Here is a 13196-nt window from a genome sequence, read left to right as displayed (position 1 = left end):
CAAACAATACAACAACAACAACAAAAACGACAGGAGTGCACAATAAATAAAAGGGCGAGCAGGTCACTAAAACATTCTAAATATAAATAAAGTTGTTAAGTACAAAGCGCACAAGTACATAAACTCCTGCCGACTTTTCAAGACCAATTGTAAGCCTGGGCAAGGCAGCGAATCAACAAAAACAACAATAACAAACCGGTCCCAGATCGCACCAAGACAAACACCACGCACACCCACGAATTCAATCGATAAGTGGAGCTGAATCACTCACTGCAACGCTGCAAAACTCACGGTGTCCGTTGATCAGTGAATACTGCACTGTGAGCGAGCTGCCAACATCACACTGGTTGTAGGCGCCAAGCAGCCAGCAACAAACAGCCACGATAAAAAAAAGTTGTAATTTAAACTGTATGTGCGTATATATGAAACACGGATAATACGTGTTGTTTTTGCATGTTCTGCACGTTGGTCACGTGTTTTTTGTTGACTAATAGTAACTGTGTAAGTTGTACCATAGTGGCCTTAAGTCCCATAGGGGATGAAGAGGATTAACTAAGTTGTACCATCATTAATTATGAAGAAGGGCCATTGCCCGAAACGTCGCCTTTTATATTCATATTTTCCGTTTAAGACCGCAGCGTTATTGACGAATGTGTTCAGAGCTTCCGTTAATGTATTGGTGGTGAATTCTGCACATTTATTTTAGGGCTAAACCTTTTTTGTGCAATTAGCTTAATTCTCGAGTATATATGTGGCCACCCCAGTTAAACTTAATTTACGGAGCAAATAACCATATATTTAGAAAAAAACTGTACCCACATTTAACTTGTTATAAATCAATTGGTTGTTAGCATCATATGTTTAAATATAGCTTGCGGGTATTGCTTTTATATAATTCGAATAAAACCCATACACTTGTAATTATATAAAAAAAAACGTTACAATAACTATAATCGTACAAATTGTGAGAGTCAAAAACGTCTAGGGTAAGTTATTGAGTGCTGATAAAAAGTCGGCGGGGCCTTGGTCCGAGACACGTGATCAAGAATAATTACTGAGCGGTAGCCGAGAAACGGAACGGGTCTGATAAGAACCATCTGTCGAGGGAGCGCGAGAGAGAGGGAGAAATAGGAGAGATCGCGAGATATAAGAGGGTGATACAATCGAGGAAACCACACGATCGTCCACCTGACACAGTGTGTCGACGGATGACTACGTCGGATTCGTCGGGAGAGGGGGGAGGGGGTAGTGGCGTTGGAGAGTGTGGGGAGCTCTTCGTGCAGCAGTGGATCGAGCACGACGAGGATGACGGACGAAACGCGAACGGAATGAATGAAGAAGCGATTTGTAGCGAGCTAAAACGCGAGCCGTGTGAATTCGCTGACGTACAGCAGCGCTGGGGGTGCCACCGACGGCACAAAGGAGGCCCTAAATACATTAACACTGATGCGTGTCATCGCAACACGCGGGGGCTATGGGCCAGCCACGGGGTCACGACCCCGTGAGCCGTGAGTGGCATGAGAAGCCTTGGGGGGGGGGGGGGGAGGAGATCCGTTCTATACTTATCATCATTGGCAGCATCATCATCAACATCAGCCGTCGCAGTAGCAGCCATGATCAACCCACTGCTGGATGAAGGCGTCGCCAAGATGTTGTCGTCACCATCCCTCTCACACGATCGCGTGATGCAATAATCCACCGAGCCGAGAATATTTCATCACTCCATCTCCCCACTATGCGTCCCATTTATTGTCTGTCACTGTGCTACTATGCTTGACCATGGGTTTTATATTACATTATAAAGTTACGTCGATGTGGATGGTTTTCTTACTGTTGGTAAGGAGAAGATTTTGGTGGCTGTAATGAATGTGATGTTAGCGATGTCCATGTTAACGGTAATGAGCTTAATGATTATTATGACATTAACACCGTCTGTGATAATATACACGATTTTAATAGCTGTGGTGATGTTGTTAATGTGAACTTAATGACGATATTGATTACGTGACAATGTTAATCTTGATGATAATAATGTTCATGATGATAGTGATGTTAAGAACGATGTTAATAATATATAATGATGTTGAAAATGACAGTTATAGTGATGATGATAATGACGATAATAGTCACAATGAATATGAGGTCATTGCTGCTGCTGCTGATGATGATGATAATTGCATTTGAAGCTTTCTTGGTGAACTATTCATAGATCATTGAAAATATTGTACGAATAGAAAATATCGTTGTACCATTTGCTGTCTGTTAGTTATTATAATAACACAATACACGGTGCCAAAGACGTTCTACCGTTTAAAGCCTTGACTCTGCAAGCATAGACACGTGCATGTGATTTTTGAAAACTCCTGGACCACCGTGACCACGACTCACCGAAGACGGAGGAGAGACAAAGGCGGCTAAATAATCGTGGGATATATATATTTTTATTAACATCATCAAACGTTGAACTAAGACCTCACAATGCTTATAGAGACATTTATTTTGAAAGTACTGGATGTATAGCACACACAAACACAATACAATGAAAATAATGTTGCTCGTACAAAGGTGGGGATCATTTGTATTGGAAAATATAATAAACCCGATCCAATTGTTATATTTTAAATGTCATATGCTTTGCAAAAGAGCCATTGACCGAAACGTCGCAGATTACACACACGTTTTTCTTTTAAGGCCACACTGTTGTTGACAAGTGTATTATTATTATTCTTGGTTCTTTCAGTAAAGTCACGTAAAAGGGAAACAATAAAATAATAAAAATATAAAACAATAAAATTCTCACGACGTTTCGACTGTAACACAAGCAATCATACACGATACGCCGTGACAGATGCAATGCAAGTCGTGACAAATGATATCCCAATGCCTTTCTTGTTGGAAAAAAAATGAAATCCTTGTAACTTGAGCGCCACACGCAATATTTTAAAAAACATATTTTCATTATTTTTACAAAAAAATTAATTGCGTAAAAAAATCGCCCAAATCGAATTCGACCTGTATTATCAATTACTATTACAGTACGGCAATCTACAACGCCTAATCTCTATATAAATAGCATCGCTTACTGCCACTATCACGCACGAGAGCTCATTCAGATAGAGCGAGTGGTTGGCAGACCGGCGCCTCGCTGTTAACATTGCTCGCGCTCATCATCATCGCCGTCAAACTCATCATCAGCCACGGTCAATCCACTGCTGCTGGATGCATTGCTTCCCCCAACACCGCCGCAAGCCGCTACCTATCGCGATGCTGTGACCCCGCCACAGCCTCTCTCTGTCTATCGCATCCAACAACGACGGACAGATTATATCTGGGCTGATGGAGGGGATATATATTGGGGCAAGTATTGGGAAACGATAATCCCCTGCGTCCAGACGCAAGGCACTCTCTCTCTCTCTCTGTCGGCTACCTGCACGCGTCTCTGTGTGTCTCTCTGTGTGTCTTTCTGTGTGTGTCTCTCTGTGTGTCTCTTGGGGGCCACGCGGTAGTGGTAGTGGTGGGGGGGGGGGGAGCATCCCACTCGGTCGAGCCTTAAAGTCAACACGTACTTGACGAGAGCGAGTGGAGGAGTGAGAGTGGGGAGATGGGAGAGAGAGGGAATATATATACAGAGAGAGAGAGGGTCGAAAGGAAAAAAAACACAACTCTTGAGAATTGTCTTATTTGTCCGCAAATATTGATCGCCCAGCCGAACATCCTTGGTAAAGAGTTGGGGGCGGAGTGGGAACGGGGGGGGGGGGCGGCTGTGGAGATGAGAGGGGGGCAGATGACTCGTGGGATTGGGAGAGAGAGAGAGAGGGGGGAGCGTTTTTTATCGAGGTTATGTAAATGAGAGTCGCGCTCTCGGCCACTGATTGCGAGGGGTCCATCTCCCTCCCTCTCTCTCCAATGGGCGAGGCGACCGGAGGGGTTCCTCTCCCTCCTGCGAGAAGGAGTGAAATAGAGAGATAGACAGAGGTGGGGGTGGGGGTAGAAAGAGAGTGGGAGAGAGAGAGCGCCAGCTTCCGGGAAGACAATCCTTAAATACATCCCGCCCTGCCACGATCCCCCGCTTTAGCGAGTTCCAGACGACAATTCAGACGGACAGGGACACGCGTACGCGCGCGCGGACAGAGACACACGCACGCACGCACGCGCTCGCGGACACAGAGACGCACGCGCGGCAGACACGCGCGAAGGCTAAGGAGGGACTCTCCGAGACACTCACCATTAACCACGGCGCCACTTGATTCTCTCGAGAAGACTCAACTTCTTCAGCGTGATCTCCTCGTCCTGCTGCTGCTGCTTCTGCCTCGTCGTCGTCTTCTTTGTGGGGAAGGGTTCTGAGGTCAAGCCGCTGAGATCCCAGTAATTCCCAACATCGTCAACATCAGCAACAACAGCAGCAGCAGTGAACATCAATAGCAGCAAACAGCGAATAGCAGCGACAGGCGAACAGCAGCAGAGACAGATTGGCGAGTTTAACATTTGAGCGACACACCTGTTCCACTTAAACAGGCGACGCACGCTTTAATCAAAGCTTATATAGGTATATATACACGCATATATACACACATATATACATATATACACATATATTTGAAAGAGGAGTTATCTGAGACTCGAAGCTGGGGGTGGGGGGTGGGGGCTACACGCGATACATCGTAGCCTACCGTTTTAATCTCTTAATCATCATCATCATTATTGCCACCTCCAATAAAATAATTATTTGTATTGGTTATAATAATCACGATCGTGATTTCACTCCGGACTCGTCTTGACTGACGACGGCTATAACGGCCTCTCCGAAGCGGCCGCCACCACCACCACCACCGCCACCACCACCGCCACCACCGCCACCACCACCGCCACCACCACCGCCGCCACCACCGCCACCACCACCACCACCACCACCGCCGCCACCACCGCCGCCACCACCGCCGCCGCTACGATGCCCGCTCTCAGCGTCAAACCGTGCAGTTTCTCGGTGCGAGACATCCTCGGCTTGCGGGACTCGGAGGACGACGACGGCGGCGGTGACTCCGCGTCGGAGAGCAGCGACGCGGGCGAGAGCGCATCGGGGATCGAACCTCGCCCCGGTGGCTCGCGGGGAGGCGAGAGACCGCACGCCGAGGAGGAGGAGGAGGCGGAGGAGGAGGAGGAGGCTCCCTTCCGTGGGTTCGAGGACGGCGGCGGCCGCAGGTGGCTGCACGAGGCCGAAGACGACAGCGATTATTCGCGTGAGTTTGTAATGATTGCTGTGCCTTTTCGCAAGTAAAACAATTGTAGTTGCTCGTCAATGCGATGTGCTCGTCTGTCGAGCCGTCGAGGAAAGCCACGGCTGAGCCGTAGGGTCCGTTTGCAAAAGGGGTGCTGATGCTACAATGGGGGTTTTATTTTATTGGGTCGTTTTCAACCAATTAATTATTATTTTTAAACAATATTTTCATTATAAAACACGTGCGGAGGAAGCCGGAGCACCCTGAGAAAACCCGCGCATTGCGAGAGGAGGCAACACTCAATCCCCGTACAGATGGGAAACAGATGACCGATTCATCCACGTGCTAAGTTCATCGGCGTGAGGTCCAATGTTACGCTCCACATGCTGCTACTGCTAGGAGCTTCTTTAAGGAACAGCCAGCAACGCTGAACCGATGGGTGCTCCTGAGATTTGGGTCTCGGGGAAAGTGGAGCGAAACGTCGGACGTCGAAAGCCACGAACATCCACGCAGCAGGGATGTTGATCTATCTGCCTTGTCGCGCGTAGCCTTGTATGTACGTATGTTGAGCTTCTTTAATACCGTACGTAGCCAACCGTGCTAATCGCAGGCGCGTGTAATGAACAACAAACTAAACACAACAACAACAAACAAAACCCGCCTCGCTTGCTCGAGGGAAAAGATCCGGAGCCTCGGATATCAAATAAAACCAACAACAATGCGCGTTGTGCATCAAATAAGGTATCGCGAAGTCTCAAGACGCACTTGCGTGGGGAGGGTCTTGCTCCGTTAGTTTGTTTGGACAACGCCGTCAACGGGACGGCAACGGGACGGCGTTGGCTTCGAGCGGGAGGAACACCCCCGGGAGTCGCCCAGAAAAATCCCACGGGCTCATACGAGGGGGGGGGGGGGGGGCTAACCCACGGAGAAGCTCCGCGCAGATGGATTTAGGAATATTGCTGCCATTTTTTGCCCACCTCGCAACCCAAAGCCTGCGGGCTTCTTCGTCATTCGGCCGGGGCTGCCTCGGTGCTCGATGACTTAACCGGCTTCAACGCCGCTCGAGATTTCGAGTTGCGACAGCGTCGAACGCACTCGGCTGACGATTCGGGAGCAGTGATCAGCTCACGGGGGTTGATAAGTGCACGCCCAAGGGCGAGTCTCGTCCTCAATGTCCGCAGCTCTGCACTCTCGTCAGTCCTGTTGAGCGGTTGTGCCATCGCCGCTATCGGCAAGTTTCATCGTCACGCATCGTGTTTGATGCCGATGATGCTGATGATGCTGATGAATTGTAATGTGATTCGTCATCGCGATGATCAGTTTGATTGACAGGCGGTTTTGAGACCAGTGTTAGATTAAAGGGCTATCCACCCCGTGTGAGTCGTCTGGGTTGCTTGACCATACTTCACCACTGATGTCAGCCGTGGCCGCGAGTTGAACTCACTCTGCGATGTGAATTCCGTCTTGGTTGCGGATTCACAGCGCAGCACGCTAATCATTGCGCCACTACTCCCCCCAATCATCATCTTCATCATCAACAAATATTATGGTATTTCTCAATGTTTGCGAATAGCATGTAGATTTCAAGATTGCATAGACACACGTATTATTTAAAATAAAAAATAGTATTTTCATATATCCACCGATAAACGTTGCATATGCAAGGTAATTTGCGACTTAAAAGAACAGCAAGGCAATTGACAATCTTGAAGACACAGACTTACGAACAAAGATTGCAACGTTTAATCACATGCATTGGTTGATGTTGTAATCAGTAGATTAGAAGTACAGCTCGTCGCTGTTTGTTGTATAACGTCAGCCCGGGTGCTAATGTTTAGCGCCCTGCGTAAGCACGCACGCATGTGCTCGTGTCGCAAGCGTGCGTGCATGCGCGCTCAGTGACTTTGCGCGTACATGTCTGGGAACAATCATAATAATATATACAAAATAAAACTTTTAATAATTCGCTTCATTTAGACTGGAGGAATCCGAGTTACTATTATGCTCTCTTTTTAACAGATGTCCAGAATTTTACTACCACCATGCGTGTGTGTAATTATAAATACTACGTACATTCTGATGGGTGTATTATTATTGTTGTTGTCACGATCGATTGAGCGCTATTCGGGAGAGCACGGCTAACAATGAAATGCATCTCGTTCGTCAAGGACAATACCATGTGCTTGTGGCCTTGACATTTGAAGGGAAACAATGTATATATAATATGCGACGTTTCGGTCAATTGCCCTTCTTATTAGCAAGGACGCCAATGCTATGAAAAAGGATCATTTCACAGAAAAGTCGCCTTCTTCATAGCAAAAATATGATGTGCTTTGAAAATGGGCCAATCCCCGAAACGTCACCCCGTATATATATACTTGTTCTGTTGAAGGCCACTCAGTGTTGTCATTGACGAGCGTGTTAAGTTTGTTGTTGTTGATGTTGTCGTGTGTGTGCCTGTGCATCACTGCCAAAGGAGCAACAGCAGTCACCATGCGTGCAGGCAGTTTAATTGGGAAGAGCGATCGACTTTGTCTGGGACTCTACAACAACAACGGGCGATGCAGGCGCCAATTACGCGACGCGACTCGCTGGGACGAGGCCGTCTTGGTTTATTACAAGCACAGCTAACGAGCGTGATATCGGCTGTAGTCACACACGACAGTTGTAATATCATCATCAACAATATTCACGTATTCTCTGGATTATAAGACGTTTCTGACAGTCAGACGTAGCGTCAATAAACGTTTACAATACCAATTCTGTCACAAAAGGACAAATATCCCCCGTGTAGTCTTAACATACTGCAGGGGTAGGTGCTGCTCGCGAGCAGCACCTATGAAGGTCGGCACTGAACACGACGGGGCGAGTGGCGATCGCGATCGCGCCCGACCGCCTTTGTCTCCCTAGTGGTGATGTTTTACACGCCGCACCAGATACTTGTTCGAGGCTGAGTCGACCTAGGGGAGGCTTAGAATCGGTTCAGAAATTCGTCACTGGTGTTGACCGTGAGCGGGAAATCGAATTGGGGTTGCCGGCTTTATAGCTCGGCGAGATCCCCGCTACGATACCGCTTCCCACAAACAACCAAAGCAAAGATCCCCCGGATACCCTTAACATACTTTTGAGGCAAGTGCTGTTAGCGAGCGCCTACGAAGGCCGGATTATAAGACGCAACCCGAATGTTGTGCGTTGCTTTTAAACCACGAGTTCGTCTTACAATTGCGAGAGTTCGTCGTGTTCATGGAAAATCGGTTTTGCGTGTACGGCAATCTCTCTCCACCTTGGTGATTTACCACCACCGTCCAATCGTCAAGTTTTACTTCGAGGAACCAGGCGAGAGTACGTAGCGGAACGAACACAGGTAACATCAGCAACAACAAAAATAGACCTGGGATATACGACAGAGCAATTGGCATATATACGTATGTACACACAGGTAAATACAACCAATAGGATATATCTTAAAAGGTGTATGTGCTCGCGATGAGTTGTTTTGGAATGATTGTGTTGTATACGTAAAGGCTTTCATGACCAATATTATTATTTTCATAATTATGATTCGGAATTAGTGACAGATCCATTGCATGGGTCTCTGTTGGCTGTCGGAGGGTTATCGTTAAACGTGTCATCGTTATACACTCACTGCGCGAGATACGCCACTAGAATTGCTGCATCATTAATTTCGTTTGCGATGAAGAGGGACCCGGCAAGTATTACGGAGCGATCTTACCAATAACATCTCTGAAACCCTGCAGTGTCTGTTGAACAACGCCGGTCTCTGCGCATGAGACCCAGGATGTCAAAACCGGTGCGACGCGTTTGTTGTTTAAACAAAGTTGCTGGCTGATAGGCCGATGGACTCAACATAATCTTAACATTATCGAGATAAACTAACAGTTGTGTGTATGTATGTTCAACTGTATTACGCGTAAATGTGTTAGACATATTAAGGAAAGACAAAAGCAATGGTAATAATAATAATAACGTAACGAATCGGTGTGGAAAAAGGGTATAGAGCCCAGACATCAAAGGCTTTAAAATTTAATTGGCAGATGGTCAAGCATAATAACGGAGTGGCTGCCAAGGAATAGAACGCGTCCGAGGGGAAGGCGACCATCGCGGATTAACATCCCAGGACGGCCGAGAGACGACGACGATGGCTCGGGGTGGATCGACTCGAGTAGGCGAGGAATTAATCCAGCAGTAGATTGACCACTGCCTGACATCGATGACGATGTTGGTGGGGAGCGGTGGTGCAGCGGATGGCGCGCTGCGCTACGAACCCGGCGATCCGCGTTCGTTCGCGGCGTCGCGACCAACACCTAGTGACGATTATCTTAACCGGTCCTGGGTCTCCTCTAGGTCGACTCAGCCTCGAATGAGCAGCTGGCGCGGCGTGCAAACAGGCGGACGGGCGTGGTGTTTAGCCACCCACCTCCCTCGTGTGCCGTTCCGGCCTTCACAGGTGCTTGCTAACAGCACTTGCCCCAACAGTCTGTTAAGGCTACACGGCGCGGCGGCGGCGGGGGGTGGGTGTCTTTGTCTTCTGTCTTTGGTGGTGAAAATGAATGACGGTGAATCGCGCCTATTCCCATCTCTCCATCTCATCTCCGTGTCTGTCGCCTGCCCCCGTCTGCTCCGCGCAGTTCGCCGCTGCCAGCCGCTGCCTCTGCAGCTCCGCGCGGCGGTCGGTCACGAATTCACCGCTGGCGTCGGAAGCAAAAGCAGCAGCAACGGCAGCAACGACAGCAGCCGGGGCATCCTCATCAGCGGCAAGGACGAGCTGATGATGATGCCGCGCGGCGGTGGCAGCGGCGGCGGCACCGGCGGCGGCACCGGCGGCGCTGGCGACGCGGACGGAGACGTCGACGGGGAGGGCATGGTCGAGACCGCCGAAGAGGAGACGGAACTTCTGTCGTGCCGCGCGGACGAGGAGCCGGGCAAGAAGCGCAAGCGGCGGGTGCTCTTCTCGAAGGCGCAGACGTTTGAGCTGGAGCGCCGCTTCCGCCACCAGCGCTACCTGTCGGCTCCCGAGCGCGAGCACCTGGCCAGCCTGCTCAAGCTCACCCCGACCCAGGTGAAGATCTGGTTCCAGAACCACCGCTACAAGATGAAGCGAGCGCGCGTCGAGCAGGGCATCCACGCGCTGCACGGCCCCGCGTGCTCCGCGCTGTCACCACGCAGGGTCGTGGTGCCCGTGCTGGTCAGAGACGGAAAGCCGTGCGGCGCAGGCTCGACGGGAATCTTAGGAGGCGGAGGACTTGCAGGCGGTGGTGGTGGTGGTGGTGGAGGAGGAGGTGACGGACGACTCGATGGCTCACCAACGTCCTCGCTGCATCACCACCACCACAACCACATGCCATCGGTGGCGGCCGCGGCTGCGGCGGCCGCGGCGGCCGCAGCGGCCGCCGAAAGTCGACTCCGGTTGCTGGAGGTGCAGCCTGAAGCGTTCCAGACTTGCATCCCCTACGCGCTGTACGGCGCTCACCACGCCACCAAGTACAACCTCCACTTTAGCTACTGCGGCGCGGGCGTGAGCGGCCCCGCTTTGAAGAACGGTGCCATCCTTCCGATTCTGAATCATCATCAGCAGCAGCATCAGCAGCACTGCCGGCAGAGCAATTGGTAGGGACTTGAACAATCATCCGTGCGATGAAGTGAACACGTGCGCTAAAGAGCTGGCTCTGTCATGCTACGTACAGACTACACACATGCATGTGGATATAATGTAGTAAAGCCTCCATCGCTGCACGCCACTGTAGACACGTGTGTATGTATGTGAGTGCATATGTGTGTGTGTGTTACATCGCCGCTAGGGATACAAAGGCGACCGGGCTTTGTGCTGGCCCACCCACCCTCTCGTGTGCCGTGCCGGCCTTCACAGGTACTCGCTATAACAGCACTTGCCCCAAAAGTTTGTTAAGGCTACAGGAGAGATCGTTGTCTTTGCGTGTGTATGTGTGTGGCGAGCGGTGAGTGTAAGTGGTTAACCGTACTGCGCTACGAACCCGACGACCTGAGTTCGATTCCCATTCACGGTTAGTGTACCAGTGGCGAATATCTGGTCCTCCTCCCTAGGTCGACTCAGCCTTAAAATTAATACATGTTGCGGTGTGTAAAACATCAGCACTGGGAGACAAAGACGGCCGGTAGTAGTGCTTGGCCACGGTCACCTAATCGGGCACCGTTCCGGCCTTCGTAAACAGCACTTGCCCCAATAGCATGTAAAGGCTATAGCGGGGGAGATCTTTATCTTTGTATGTATGTGAGTGAATGAGTAAGTGCGTGTGTATTATAGTCGTGCATGTATGTATCGATATATATACACACACACACAAACGAAATCAACTTATTTTAATCATTATTATTCTGAGTTGAAATGTTTATGTCACCACCAAATATAATTTTGCATTACCGATTTCACGAATCGCATTTCCCCCAAAAAACATATATAACGCTACCTTGGCATCTCGTGACGAAATACAGTGGCTATGTGCATAATGTACTTTACCAACAAACAAAGAAATATATAATATATATGAGATGTACATTCACGTAACAATCCACGCGTTTCGCTGTGTATAAATATATGCATATTGCAATAATTGTACAAATGTAGATAACATGCGTTCTCGAAATATAACAATAATTGGTCTTAATAGTAGTTGCAATAATTAAGACACACAACAACCGCCATTCGCCACTAAAGTGGCGGAGATGTCACCACGGCGCTCGTGCCAGGCTAGGTGCACTTTGAGGAGGCCACGTGAAGTGTCGATGGCTCACTGCCAGGAAGGTCGCGGAACAGACCCTGCAGGTGCCATGGGTTGACTGACCAATCAACACACACAGACAGAGAGAGGTTCACAAGTAATGTGTTAAAGTAAAATATAATGTCACAATGATCAACATACAATGGTCTATACAACACGTGCTGTGTGGTGGTGATGATGATGATAATGCTTTGGCCAATAGTGCACAAGAACAGCAAACAACAATAACACATTTGTCAATAACACCGTGGCCTTAAAAGTAATATTTATATTAAAATAGTCGACGTTTCAGGCAATGGCACCTTTTTTCATAGCAAGTAGAAGGACCGTTTTCCCGAAACGTCGCCTCTCATTGTATATATATTCCGCTTAGGCGAGTGTTTATTGACGCATGTGTTGAGAGTTTGTAGCGTTAATGGTAATTTCACGTGGGGTATTTCCTTGATATATGATTTGTGATTCAATGACGACGGCTACTTTCAGCATCAAATACTAATTTCGTTAAGATCTCCGGATGTACATGAGTGTATATGCCTTTGTTTTGTTCACATTGCTTTAGAGGGAGAGGCTTATGGTAGGTATATTTTATTGTTATACGTACGTATTCGCACACATAAACATATATATAGGTTCAAGTAATATCCGTCGAATTTCAGCCGTCGTTGGATTATTTCAAAGTATCATTTCCTTGGGGCTGGCAGTACGCAGATGTCTCCCAGCATCTCTCTCATTCGTTGTTTTGTTGTTGTTGCCTGTGTACAGCTTTCTGGCGTGTGGCATTTTTTTTTGCTAACAAAAATAATAATAAACGGAAAACTGTGTCTTTCGAACAGAACACGTCTGCTATGAAGTGAGTAACAGGCGTTCTCGATTAAAACAAACACAACACAAATCTCCACGAGCACCGTATACCACCACCACAAATCATTTATCATCAATCATATATTGTACAGGCCCCGTTTGTCAGTCCCACTGCTGGATGATGGTCAGTTACGGTTGCCGTTTGACCATACTTCACCGCTCTGGGCGAGTGCGTGAGCATTATGGGGATAATCTGCGGACCTGGGCGTGCGGGTGGACGGTGTGGGTGGACGGTGCGGGTGGACGGTGCGGGTGGATGGTGCGGGTGGACGGTGCGGGTGGACGGTGCGGGTGGACGGTGCGGGTGGACGGTGCGGGTGGACGGTGCGGGTGGACGGTGCGG

General features: G+C 48.9%; 1 protein-coding gene across 1 annotated transcript; it reads left to right on the top strand.

Annotated features, from left to right (window-relative positions):
- Positions 1–3765: 3765 nt before the first annotated feature.
- LOC116943239 (uncharacterized) lies at positions 3766–12838 on the top strand. The gene is made up of 2 exons (XM_032955935.2): positions 3766–5237; positions 9866–12838. Exons 1-2 carry the CDS (start codon positions 4949–4951, stop codon positions 10846–10848), a joined length of 1272 nt encoding a protein of 423 aa, XP_032811826.2. The 5' UTR covers positions 3766–4948; the 3' UTR covers positions 10849–12838.
- Positions 12839–13196: the final 358 nt, after the last annotated feature.

Source organism: Petromyzon marinus, chromosome 17 (genome assembly GCF_048934315.1).
Source record: "Petromyzon marinus isolate PM22_M1 ecotype Great Lakes invasive population chromosome 17, UKy_Petmar_22M1.pri1.0, whole genome shotgun sequence".
NCBI lineage: Eukaryota > Metazoa > Chordata > Hyperoartia > Petromyzontiformes > Petromyzontidae > Petromyzon > Petromyzon marinus.
The sequence above is the reverse complement of the archived record's forward strand: the minus strand, read 5'-3'. Positions and strand labels throughout refer to the sequence as shown.

Bases quoted from the DNA above. Each gene is read 5' to 3' on its own strand.
- LOC116943239 (XM_032955935.2), top strand. From the start codon at position 4,949: ATGCCCGCTCTCAGCGTCAAACCGTGCAGTTTCTCGGTGCGAGACATC. The intron at 5,238-9,865 runs GTGAGTTTGTAA...TGCTCCGCGCAG, and splicing joins AGACGACAGCGATTATTCGC to TTCGCCGCTGCCAGCCGCTG.